Raw genomic sequence first — 12,944 nt, 5'->3', positions numbered from 1 at the left:
AGACCTCCTCAGGAGCGGCCTCACCAGGTTGGCTCGCGAGGGGCGGACAGATCAAGGCAAAGCAAACCTCGCGAGGTTCTCGTGACGTGAGCGATGACGATCAGGCTCCAGCGCATGCAGCGTCCTTGTTTCCTCTTTGGTGCTAAGGAGGCAAGCGCAGGCACGGAGTACCGAGGCATCAAGCAAAGGTTTCCATATCAGTGCAACGAGACCAAGACCAGCAGGACGACAAGACGGAGGTCACCATGGAGCCCAAGGCGGCGTCACCACCAGAGCCTTTTGCAGGCGAAGACCGCTTTTGTCAGGATAAGCTGTACTAGCTGTCCCCTTTCAAATTGGCCGTTGTTGGCTACCTTCCCGCTCAATATTTGGGAAGAGGACCAGGGCCTATATAAGTAGAACTAGCCACCACCATAGGGGATAACTCATTCAGAGGCATTTCATTTGATCCTTCGCCACACACCAAGCAAAAGAACACCTCAACCTCAGGAGGTTGTTCTTCCCCTTGTACCATTCATCATCAGCCCAAGAGGCAATCCACCACCACCACACTGGAGTAGGGTATTACACCACAAGGTGGCCGGAACCAGTATAAACCTTGTGTCTCTTGTGTTGAGAGTTCATTGAGTTCGTCTGCAAGATCTTAGCAAGCTAGGGCGTGGATCGGTAGGGGGGAAAGAACTTCCCGCACACCCCAGAGTTCAAACCTTAAGGGTTTTGCCGGAACCCGTGATCCGACAGCGTCGTCCTGGTTTCCGGAGGCCTCCAATGGTGGTCGAGGGTGGCGCAAGGCGGGGCCCTCGTCTGGCGATATGAAGTAAGGCTCACACCTGTGAAGGTCTTCGCTCGTGACACTCTCACGTAATAATGAGTGGGGCTGTACATGCTCCGGGGTCCCAGGAGTGCCGCCCTCGGGCCTCGGGGGCTCCCTCCCACGTCCTAGTGGTAGCACTTAGCTCCAGGCTGGTGAGAAGACAAGAAGACTAGACTTGGCGCCGGACGCGGCCATTTGCTTTTAACCTCTTTTCTGTAGCCCTGCTTTCTGGCTTTGGATTTAAGTTTGAACTCAAATTTTCATTGATGTGCGCGGGGGGTGCCTTTTCTCGTTCGTGTGATTTCTTGCAATCTGATCCCTTACCTTGATTTGGAGTTCGCACCCGCTGCCTCCCCCTCGCGAGCGGGGGCTGGGTATAGCACGCGCCCTGCACTCATGCCTTGCCATCACCGTCGCTTGCTTCTCACGAGGCCCTCTCGGACGGATAGGCAAGCTCCTCAGAAACCCCCAACCTCACGAGCCAATTCGGGACCTGTCCTGCCTAAGGTAAACCACAGCAGCAAGCTCGCAGCAGGGCTCACGGGCTCATGAAGACACATATTTAGCTTGGCCTAAAAAGTAGAGGTAGTAATCTGTTTACATGTGGGGCTCCCCCTCCCAAAATGCTCTTACAACCTTCAGGGCCATGCCTGAGTTTTCGCATGCAGGATAAACAACAGGGAAGCACTGGTTCAATCGGACATGTCGCTTACGGCGTCCCCCGGGTCGCCTTCAGACGCGTCACTGGCGTCGCTGTCGCCATCGCTGGCACCACCGTCACCGCCACCAGCGCCGTCCTCGCCGTTGTCGACCACGTCACCTTCATCCGCCGCGACCACCACCGCATCGTCATCAGATGTAAAAGCCCTGACCAGCGCATCCACATTGTCTTCCATCCATCGCGCCTGGTCACCCTGGATGGCCTCGGGTGTGGGGGCAATGGCGGCGTCAAAATCAAAGTTGGGGTAAGTGTTCTGGAGGTGGCTAAAGACGCGGGAGAGCGCGCGCCCGAGCAGGCCACAACTCCTCTCTTCAACAAGCTGGCGAGCCCTCTCGGATCGGTTCTCCACACGCGTCACCACGTCGGTGAAGAAGCGGAGGTGACTGGCATAATCGTTCGCGTGGGGATGACAGGCATTTTCCTCGCAGATGTGGCCCAGCGCCGTGTTGGCCTTGTTCCTGAGGTCTTGGAGCATGGGGGCGTGCACGTGCTGCAGCGTCCGCCGTTGAAGCACTTCCTCCCTGCTCTGCTGCGCGAAGGTCACAGCGTTGGTGACTCGCTGCTGAAAAGAAAGCAGCTCGGTGCGGGCGAAGGCCAGCTCAGCCTGCGCCGAGACCAGGGCGGCCGCAGCGGCCTTCTCGCGTTGCTCCACCTCAGCCAACTCTGTCCCGAGGGCGGTGGTCCGGCCCACGGCTTCGGCTTCCACAAGCTCCAGCTTCAGGTCGTACCTGCCGACAAGATCCGCACGCGGCTTGGCCACCCTGCTGTCGACCTCCTCCTGGATCCTAGCCTCGTGCACGTTAGCGGCGTCCTCCGCTCGGGCAACCTGGCGCTCCCTCGTCTCCAACCTCTCAAGCTCGAGGCCGCGCTTCATGGCTTCCAGCGCCACCGCTTCCTCGGGCTTCAGGATCTCTTCCTCCTCGGCAGGCATCCCCCTCCTCGACGCAAGGGCGGCCTTGCGCGTTTCCACCTGCTTCTCCAAGGAGGCGCTCCAGGCTTGGAGCTCCCACACGCGTTTCTCTGCGACCTCGCGGCGACGGTCCACTTCGCATGCCTCTTCCAGGGCCCGAGTGCAGGCCTCACGCGAGGCCACAAGGGACACCTCGGCCTTTGCATTATCAAGTTCGCGCTGGTGGTGCCCGAGGTTCATGGCCACCTTCAGTTTATGCCGCTCCTCCATTAGCCGAAGACCCTTGGCCTCGAGACGGGCGTCCACATCCACGAGTTCTCCGCCAAGCCGGCTCAACGCACCCATTGCCTCCCGAAAAAGCTCGTGGCGGACAATGCTCCTTTGGTGCGCAAGCTCAAGCGCGCGGACGATCCCATCCTCCGCGGCGGGGGTTGCAGACGGGACCCGAAGTGGCTCGCACCCTCTCGGCAGGGGGCTGGGGGCTGGCGCCCCCCGGTCGCCGACTGGGCTTCGGCGGGAGCCCGATTGAGTCGCAGCCCGTTGCTCGAAGAGGAAGCCAACACTGAAGCCATCCAGCCGCCGTCCACAACCAGGGGAGGAGGCCTTGGTATGCTCGCCACGCCTCCGGCAAGGACACGAAGAAGAGACGGCAAGAGTGAGGGTTCGAGACGCCAAGCTGGCGTGTCTGTCTGTCCGGCCGACCTCGCACCAGGGGCGGCATGCTGGCTCGGGACGCTCAAGGCCAGCAGGAGACTCGAGGCAGGAGGAGGCTGCTTCGCGAGAGGCTTCGCAACTTTAGCAGAAGGGATCCTGAAAGGTCACCATCAGGAAGGGAAGCAACACTCAAGGGATCACAAATATAAGGTACTTACTCATCTATGGCGATGTACTTCCTCTGCTTCAATGGTCGGTGGGCACCGCCGCTGCGACCTGGGGACCCCTTCCTCTTGGGGAGTGCTTCGAAGTCCACACGAAGCCTGCCGAAGCGCTGGAAGTGGCGGCTAGAACTGGGCGCGACTGGAGAAGCGCCCAAGGAGACGACCTCAGGGGCGCCGAGCTGGGAAGAGCTGTCGGGCTCCGCCTCGCGACGGCTCGCGGAGGCCTCGGGAACTTTGGCCTCAGGAGCGGCGGGTTGCGCCGCCCCTCAACTGCCTCGCCGAGCACCGTTCTCCGTGCCTCGGCTGGAAGCCCCGACTCCTTTAGCCTCATGCGATCCCTGTCGCCGGTCAGGGCCCACATTGGCTGGGAATGGCACTGGAGTGGGGCGATGCGGCGTCGGAGGAACTCCTTCATCACCTTGGGCGCGATCACACCAAGATCCTTTAGCCTCCTCAGTCGGAGCCAGACGAAGGCGAGACGGGAGCTCACGAGCTCCTCGTGACCCCAGCCGGAGCTGGGGACGGCGGGTGACAACGCAGGCGAGAGCAGGGGGCTGAGTACTCTGACATCAACATACACCCACCGCGTCCGAAACTCGCTTGTAGATGGCGGGAGATCAAAGTCAATCCCCGAGCCGGCAGTCACCGCCACGGCCTGGAAGCTCAGGCACCCGAGCACTGCCGGGGGTCGGTCAGGTGCAGCGAGAAGAAATGGCGCAAGAGGGCCACAGAAGGAGCTATGCCCACCATGGCCTCGCAGACAAAGGCGAAGACGGCGAGAAGGGCGACGGATTGGGGATTAAGGTGCAACATATGGATCTGATAATGGGAAAGCACGGCATCGAAGAAGGCGGAGAAGGGAGGAACCAGGGCAGCCCATAGGGCGTCGATGAAGAACTGGACCTCGGTGGCCGTCCTATCAATGATGGCTCGGGACGCAGGCCAGGCCACCGTCCCTCCCCATTCGTTGAAGCTGGTAGCGAGCGCAGGGCCGACCTTATCCATGGCCTCCTGGTTGAGCACCCGCGATCGGCCGACGGTGGGCTCGACGGCCGGTGGTGGGCTGGCTGAGGACAAGGGCATCTTCCCTTTCTGCGCCCGGTTCGGCGCCATGGCGATAGAGACGACTGAGCTCGAGTCAGATTGGAAGAGAAGCAGAGGTACGAGGAAGCGAAGAAGTTGGGGAGTGCGTTGCCCGCAACGGGGAAATAACTGTGTAGGATGCCGTGGCCGCCTAGCCAGGCGGATTTCAAGGCTGCGTGGGGAAGCGAGGCCGCCCGCGTCCCGTCAATCGCCACGCGTCGACCAAGGCTGCAGGCTGTTGGGGCCCGCGGCGCTCCGCACTTGCCCTTTGGCTTCGCCTCGAAGCCAATTTCGAGCGCACCTTGGGCCCGGGGGAAACTGTCGGCGTTCTAGGAACAGGGTTCCCCAGACTTGCCTGCCTGCGATCCCGTACGGCCCATCTTCACCATCAAACACTCAAGACCTTCGCGAGGGACCAAGCCTCATGAGGCGGACGACACAAGACCTCCTCCGGAGCGGCCTCACCAGGCTGGCTCGCGAGGGGCGAAGAGATCAAGGCAAGGGGCACCTCACGAGGTTCAAGTGACGCAAGCCATGATGACCAAGGCCTGGCGGGCGCCAGGCAGGCGCCAGCGCGTACAGTGTCCTTGTTTCCTCTTTGGTGCTAAAGGGCCAAGCGCAGGCGAGGAGTCCCGAGGCATCAGGCAAAGGTTTCCATATCGGTGCAACAAGACCAAGACCAGCAGGACAGAGGTCACCGTGGAGCCCAAGACGGCGTCACCACTAGAGCCTTTGGCAGGCGAAGACCACCTTTAGTCAGGATAGCTTGTACTAGTTGTCTCCCTTCAAATTTGGCCGTTGTTGGCTCCCTTCCCGCTCGATATTTGGGGAGAGGACCAGGGCCTCTATAAATAGGACTAGCCACCACAGTAGGAGAGGACGGATTCAGATCCATCCTCACCCACACAAGTTCACCAGGCACAAGAACACCTCACCTCAGGAGGCTGTTCTTCCCTTGTACTGTTCATCCTCGGCCCTAGAGGCAATCCACCACACCACACTGGAGTAGGGTATTACACCACAACAGTGGCCCGAACCATTATAAATCTCGTGTCTCTTGTGTTGCGGGTTCGTCGAGCTAGGCTTTGAGATCGCCGGGAAGCTGGGGGCGTGATTAGGTAGGGGGAGATCTTCGCGCGCACCCCAGTGTTCGAACCTCGAGGGTTTTGCCGGAACCCGAAATCCGACAAGTAGCTAGATGGCTTTCTCTCTCTTTTGATCTTCAATACAATGATCTCATCTGAGATCAATCCAATGTAAACTTTTGCAGTGTATTTGTTGGGATCCGATGAATAGTGGGTTTATGATCAGATTATTCATGAAAGCAATTGAGTATTTCCTGAGATTTATCTATGTGTGATTTTATAGACTTGTATTTCTCTCCGATCTATCTATCTCTTTTGGCCAATTAGATTGATTTATCTTTAGTGGGATAGGTGCTTGATAGTAGGTTCAATCTTGCGGTGTCCTTATTATATGAAAGAGGAGTTGCAAGGCTCGTATTTGTATCGTTGCTATTAAGAGTAAAAGGACTCTGTTTGAACATATTATTTGGTCTTACTTTCTCTACATTATGTCATCATGCTTCAAGCATTACTCTGTTTGTTTTAAACTTAATACTTTGATATGCATGTTGGATAGAGGTCTTGGGGTAGAATAATAGTAGTAGATGCAGATGGATGTCGGTTTACTTATAATGGACGTACTGCCTGTATATTGATCATGTCATGAAGAATCATTATAACTATGCGCTATTCTATCAATTGCCAAACAGTAATTTGTTTACTCACCGTTGCTATGCTTATGAGGGAGATGCCTCTAGTGAACCTATGGTCCCCAGGTCTATTCACTTTAAATTTACTAAACCCCTAAAAATACTTACTGCAATTTATTCATTTTATTTTTTATTTTTCTTTTATCTATCTACCACTATTATCAGATTTAATTTGTGCAATTGGCGAGTACAATAGGATTGACAACTCTCTGCCCGCGTTGGGTGCAAGCATTTGCTTTGTATGTCTGCTGGTATCGCTTATCTTGTTTGTGTGGTGTCTCCTACTGGTTCGATAAACCTTGATTCTTAACTGAGGAAAATACTATATGCTGCTATACTACATCACTCTTTCTCTTCGGGGAAATCGCAACGCCTATCACAAGTAGCAAGCAGCAGACGTCTACGCGCATCACATGAGACATCCTCCGCGAGCGATGGCGGCTGTGCGTCATGCGGGCTAAGAGAGACGCCATGTTTGCGGAGCTCGACGTGAAGGCGGATGAAAAAGAGGCGCATGCGACTGCGTCCGTCACCAGCTCCACGTCGGTCACGCCGCCCCGCGGACTCGGACGAGGAAGAGTAAGACATGGGCTGTGAGCACGCCTGATGTCCCATGTGGGTGGTACTCCACGTCTTATTCTTTCCCTCCGGTAGTTTCACTTCCCGGGGCTCTCGGCCGGTGAGCTTGCCGGACATGGAAAAGACAGGATGTGGGACACCGACACTGCCATGACCGGCGAACATTTAGGCTAGGTTAAAAAAGTGTCATCCGTTTTGTTTAGTTGAAATATGTTGAAAATGTAATAAATTTGATGCGGTTTAAATGAAAATAGTCCGTTTACATATAGTTTGTTATATTTGTTTAAATTCATTTGAAATGTGTCTAATGTTGGATGGACAGCTCTGAACGCCTCCACGGACAGATACCGACATACCGTGTGCAGTCCCCGTTTTAGATGCCCTAGGATCCAAATAGCCGATGGGACGTCCTACATGTGGGACGCGTGTGTCGGTGGCAGGAATTGAACGTACGGACGAGATCACTCCGACGTGGCCTGTGTAATCTTCAAATAAGAGAGAAAGTGACACCACACAATCACACACAGAGAGAGAGAGAGAGAGAGAGAGAGAGAGAGAGAGAGAGAGATGGCAGCCGCTGGAGTTAGCAGGGAGCAGAGGTGGAGCCTCGCCGGCGCAACCGCGCTGGTCACCGGAGGCAGCAGAGGAATTGGGTACGTACATACACATGCTGCATTCAAGGAGCAAATTTCGTACTACGCTGCATGCTACTAACTGGCATCAGACGACAGACATGCAATTGTGGAGGAGCTTGTCGGGCTCGGGGCGCGGGTGCACACGTGCTCCGAGAACGCGGTGGAGCTGGAGGGGTGCCGTCGGCGGTGGGAGGAGATGAAGCTTCCGGTCACCGTCTCCGTCTGCGACGTCTCCGTGCGAGCCGAGAGGGAGAAGCTCATGGAGTCGGCGAAGCAAACCTTCGACGGCAAGCTCGACATACTAGTAAGATTAGTCTGTTCGATCAAGTCAATTCCGTTACTCTTTTCTCAGTGATCTGCTATTAAGGTAGGTCAATTTTCAGCTCGGATTGTTTTGCACCAACTCTATGCATGCAGGTAAACAACGTGGGACGGAATGTGGCCAAGGCGACCGTGGAGTGCACGGCGGAGGAGTACTCGCATCTCATGTCGACTAACTTAGAGTCGGCGTTCCACCTAAGCCAGCTCGCACACCCCTTTCTCCGAGACGCCTCCATCGCCGGAGGAGGCAGCGTCGTTAACATCTCCTCAGTTGCAAGCTCACTTGGCTACTCCACCCTCGCACTGTACTGCATATCTAAAGGTATGCAAACCAAGGTTCTTGATTTTTAGTATATGTTTACCGTACACGCAAGTTCTTACTTGATGCAGGCACATACCAACCTTTTTGACGAAAAAAAAGGTGAACCTGGTCTGTGCATCGTTGCGACGCACATGGCTATTTTTATTAGCAAATCAGGGACACTTAATTTGGGAATTGGGATGGACGGAGTAGTATCAAAGCTATTTTTATTAGCAAATCAGCGACACTTAATTTGGGGATTGGGATGGAGAGAGTAGTATCAAAGCTATTTTCATTAGCAAATCAGCGACACTTAATTTAGGAATTGGGATGGAGAGTGTGGTATCAAAACTATTTTTATTAGTAAACCAGCGACACTTAATTTGGGGATTGGGATGGAGAGAGTAGTATCAAAGTATCTGGTGATGTAGGACTTAAAATCAATACTTACATAAGTGACGCACTACGATATGGATATCTAAATCTCTAAAGTCGAACTAAGGTGCAAAAATTACTTCCATCGATGTTATTAATATATTATGTCAAACATGCAGGAGGAGTTAACCAGCTTACAAGGAGCCTTGCTGCCGAGTGGGCTCAAGATAAGATCCGTGTCAACTCCGTCGCTCCGGGTGGGATCAATACCGAGCTGCAAAACAGTGTACGCACCGACCGCACATGAAAAACAAAAAAGGAATTTAAGAAATGCACAAGCCTAAATATTTTACGTAATTAATTTGAACAAAAGTTGTTATAATGGGACATTTTTAGTGTGCTCTTCTACTTTTTCCCCCTCAAAATTCAGCTTCTACCTTTTGTATTTTTTACCTTGCCTGGTAGAAAGTTAACAAGTAATATCTGTTGGATCGAATTTAACAGGTGGATCCAAAGGTCATAGAAAATACGTTGTTGAGAACTCCGATGCATCGGCTCGGTGAGCCAGTGGAGGTGGCGTCGATGGTGTCGTTCCTTTGCATGCCAGCAGCTTCGTTCGTCACCGGCCAGGTTATGTACGTCGATGGAGGCCGAACCATTAGTGGCTAATCAATTATTCCAACCTACTTTAGTAACCATTAAGCTCCTCTCCCGGTTGATCGGTGCGAACAAAATTAGGTTTTTGGTTGTGATATGTATTCTAAAAAGGTGGTTGTGAGTTGTGAGCGGTAAGAAAGTTATTATAAACTTTCAGCTATGGAAAATTTGAAAGTTGTTTGGTTGAGGGACAACCGTGAAACTGGAAGATTTGGCTATGAATTGGAACACTTCTTTCAAGTTCTTGCTTAAAATTTCTCCAAAACATTATTTGTCAGCGCCCTTCTTAGTTAAATAACCTAATGGTTTGTTCCCATTTTCAGCCTCTTATTTGAATATTCTATGAGTTCCTTCTTATGTGCATCATCCCACAATGCCTTCCTAGTCATACTTCAGTCAACAAAAAACAAATTCAAAACAAAAGCATGGCACAACTATCAAAACTACATGAACATAACACTACTAGCATTGGATGTTATCCAAACACAAATTCAAACAAAAATTTGTGACCATTTACCCATAGAAACATTACCACAAACACATATCAAACACAATCCACTGACACATAGACTTGAACATGCAGTAGAAAGTAGCAATATGCAGCAAGTACTAATGAATATGTGCTCGCAATATCCAATCTACTGCTAGTAATGATCCAATACAAAAAGCGAAACAAAGAATGAATGAACAGAGAGGGTTGAGATGCAACACGAAGGTTGGAGGGGGAGAGTGAGGAGAGAGGGGGTGATGTACCTTGCTGTGGAAATTAACGGGCTGAAAGGATCGGTATGGTCGACTAGAGGGGGTGAATAGGGGACTAACAATTTTCAACTTCTTTCCTGAATTTTAGGTTATCAACAAGAAAGTAGGTTGTATTGATATGCAACTAGGTGGACAACCTATATGATGAGCTAAACAAGATAACCACAAGACATAATATAAGTAACACAATATTAGTTTGCACAAAGTAAGTGAAGGAAGAATAACCGGCAAGTAGACACGACGAGGTTTTCCCCGAAGTTCCCTCATTTGGGAGAGGTACATCTCTGTTAGAGGGGTGTGGAGGCACAAAGCACCCCAGGCGCCACAATTTTTGACCCCATTCTCATGCCTGGCACAATGCAAGGTGCCACGAACCCACTAGTTGTGCCCTTCGAGGTGGCAACCGGACCTTCATAAATAAGGTTGGGGCAATCTCCACAACATAATTGTAGATTCCCGACACCACCACGAAGCTACACTACAATGGAATGTGGCTCCGAGGTGACCTCTATCGTCTAGGGTGCCAAACACCCAAGAATAACAAGATCCACAATAAAATGTAGGGGAATCAAGTTACCTTTGGTGGAAGTGCAGATCTTGGTCTCCTCCCTTAATCCCTAGAAAATCCAAAAGTTTGGTTGGCTAGAGAAGGAGATCAAGCAAGATGGAGCTTAGGGCATTGATGGAGGAGAGACAGAGGCAATAGGTATGTGGGAGGAGAAAGAACCCCCACCATTTATAGGTCCCTCTAAATCTAATAGATATGCTTCGGAATGACACTGGTCGATACAACTGCTCCTAGGAGAGGTACAACCGCATGTAGCCACACCAGCCAGAGCGGTACTTTCGTCGGGGTGGTCAGTAGTACCGGCTGTAGAAATATACCCAGAACTACCAGTGGGATACCGCCCTTGTACCACTTCAAAACCGAGAAGAATGCCCCCCCCCCCCCCCCCGAGCGGTGGTTGCCCCGGTACATGGAGCGGTAGTGTCGCTCCAACCTGGGAGTGGTACAACCGGCTGGATGTCTAGCAACAGTCCCGAGCGGTACAACCGCTGGGCAAAGCGGTATAGTCGGGTGTGTAATTTCAGCACATGTTAGAGTTGGATTGTCTCCTCGAAAACGGATAGGAAGGCAATGTGGGTGCAATATGAGTTTTGTGTACGTGATTTGATTCCACCTGTACCTTCCAACGCGAACTCCCTCTTGATAGTACGAATTTCCTTTGACCAAGAAATAAAAGTGTAGGAAATATGCATGTGTATCTCAAGCACATGGTTAGTCCACAAATTGCGTCGTCGTCAACACCAAAACACTTTGGGAGGGAAATGCCCTTTCAGGGGCGCTGTCGGGATCTGCTCAGATTGTGGCATTCGATGCAGCGCGGCGATGGCTATATGTGGAAGCAGATGGAGGGGCAGAAATGGGGGCGGCTCGGCGGATGAAGGACTGGCGACGTGTCTGTCGGCGTTCTGGGAACGGGGGTCCCCAGACTTGCCTGCCTACGGCCCGCGACGTGGCTCCACTCGAGGCCCAGTACGGCCCATCTTCACCAACAAGCATTCAAGACCCTCGTGAGGGGCCAAGCCTCGCGAGACGGACGACACAAGACCTCCTCAGGAGCGGCCTCACCAGGCTGGCTCGTGAGGGGCGGAGAGATGAAGGCAAGGCGAACCTCGCGAGGTTCCTACAACGTCAGCCATGACGACCAAGGCCAGGCGGGCGCCAGCGCGCACAATGTCCTCGTTTCCTCTTTGGTGCTAAGGAGGCAAGATCAGGCGATGAGTACAGAGGCATCAGGCAATGGTTTCCATATCGGTGCAACGTGACTAAGACTAGCAGGACGGCAGGACGGAGGTCACCGTGGAGCCCAAGACGGCGTCACCACCAGAGCCTTTGGCAGGCGAAGACCACCTTTAGTCAGGATAGCTTGTACTAGCACTAGTAGAAAAAGGGTCTAATGTGAAACTCATTAATCCCGGTTTGGTATTGAACCGGCACCCGCCTGGCCGTTGACGGCTTACCAGACCCCCCCCCCCCCCGGCTTATCCGACGACTTCTGTCGACGTGGGTATCCCTACGAGGACTGGAGGTGGCCCTTGTTTAGTGCCAGCTCTCTGCAATGAACGTCTACCCAAAGACTTCAAAGGCCCTAGGAAGGTGCCTAATTACAGAGCTGACTTACAACCCGGAGCCTGGATTGAAAGTTATGAGATGGCCATGGAACTGCTGGAGGTCAGTGAAGCGGCCATGGACAAATACTTCACCATGATGCTAGATGGGACTGCCCGCACTTGGTTGAAAGCGCTACCGCCGAATTCTATCGGGTCTTGGGCTGAGCTAAAGGCCCGGTTCATACAAAACTTCAAAGACACCTGTAGGCAGTCTATGTCAATAGTGGATTTGACTAACTGTAAACAGCAGGAGGGTGAGTCTACGACACATTGGGTTCGCCGGGTCAAAGAGATCATACATTCATCGGATAAGATGGATGCCGGCTCTGCAGTCTTAATGTTGGAGCAAAATTGTCGTTTTCTGCCCCTGAAGATGAAACTCGGGCGGCTTAAGCGCGACTGCAATGACATGGGTTCGCTGATTGCGGCTCTCGTCAAGTACGCCGATTCTGATAGTACCAAGGACCCCACTTCAGATGATGAAAGGACAGGGAAGGGAAAGAAGAACGACAATGGCAAGGGTCCTCAGCATAACCCGGGGAACCAAGGAGGTGGCAAGCGTAAGGCCGACGGCAGCCTAGAGTTCGTGGCCAACGCCAGTTCACAGGGTAATAGCCAGAGACGCAAGGGGAGGCCCCCTCCCCGAGCCGGCGGGTCAGGCCCGACGCTGGAGCAACTGTTGAATGAGCCTTGTCCAAGGCATGGCTCTAGAGAGAAGCCAGCTACTCATCTATGGAAGGATTATGCAATCATGAAGGCCTTTAAGAATTCCAACGCCTTTAACAGCAACAATGGCCCGGGCGGTGGCTCAGGCGCCGGCGGCTTTCATGGCCCGGGCGGCGGCTCAAATTCTAATCCTCAGAACGGTCAAGGGGGCTTTAGTCAGCAGTCTGGCCAGGGTCATCAACAGCAACATGGGGGTTATCAGACCAATCCAAAGCAGCTTAGCGGTGGACAGT

At 53.0% G+C, this 12,944-nt stretch overlaps 1 protein-coding gene across 1 annotated transcript; it reads left to right on the top strand.

The window, feature by feature from the left end:
* Positions 1 to 7,188: 7,188 nt before the first annotated feature.
* Positions 7,189 to 9,313, top strand: LOC109774392 (noroxomaritidine/norcraugsodine reductase). The gene is made up of 5 exons (XM_020333106.4): positions 7,189 to 7,412; positions 7,491 to 7,698; positions 7,812 to 8,037; positions 8,571 to 8,677; positions 8,896 to 9,313. Exons 1-5 carry the CDS (start codon positions 7,327 to 7,329, stop codon positions 9,058 to 9,060), a joined length of 792 nt encoding a protein of 263 aa, XP_020188695.1. The 5' UTR covers positions 7,189 to 7,326; the 3' UTR covers positions 9,061 to 9,313.
* The last annotated feature ends 3,631 nt before the right edge of the window (positions 9,314 to 12,944 follow it).

Source organism: Aegilops tauschii, chromosome 5, assembly GCF_002575655.3.
Source record: "Aegilops tauschii subsp. strangulata cultivar AL8/78 chromosome 5, Aet v6.0, whole genome shotgun sequence".
NCBI lineage: Eukaryota > Viridiplantae > Streptophyta > Magnoliopsida > Poales > Poaceae > Aegilops > Aegilops tauschii.
This window is presented reverse-complemented; position numbering and strand designations above follow the sequence as displayed.

Bases quoted from the DNA above. Each gene is read 5' to 3' on its own strand.
- LOC109774392 (XM_020333106.4), top strand. From the start codon at position 7,327: ATGGCAGCCGCTGGAGTTAGCAGGGAGCAGAGGTGGAGCCTCGCCGGC. The intron at 7,699-7,811 runs GTAAGATTAGTC...CTATGCATGCAG, and splicing joins ACGGCAAGCTCGACATACTA to GTAAACAACGTGGGACGGAA. The intron at 8,038-8,570 runs GTATGCAAACCA...TCAAACATGCAG, and splicing joins ACTGTACTGCATATCTAAAG to GAGGAGTTAACCAGCTTACA.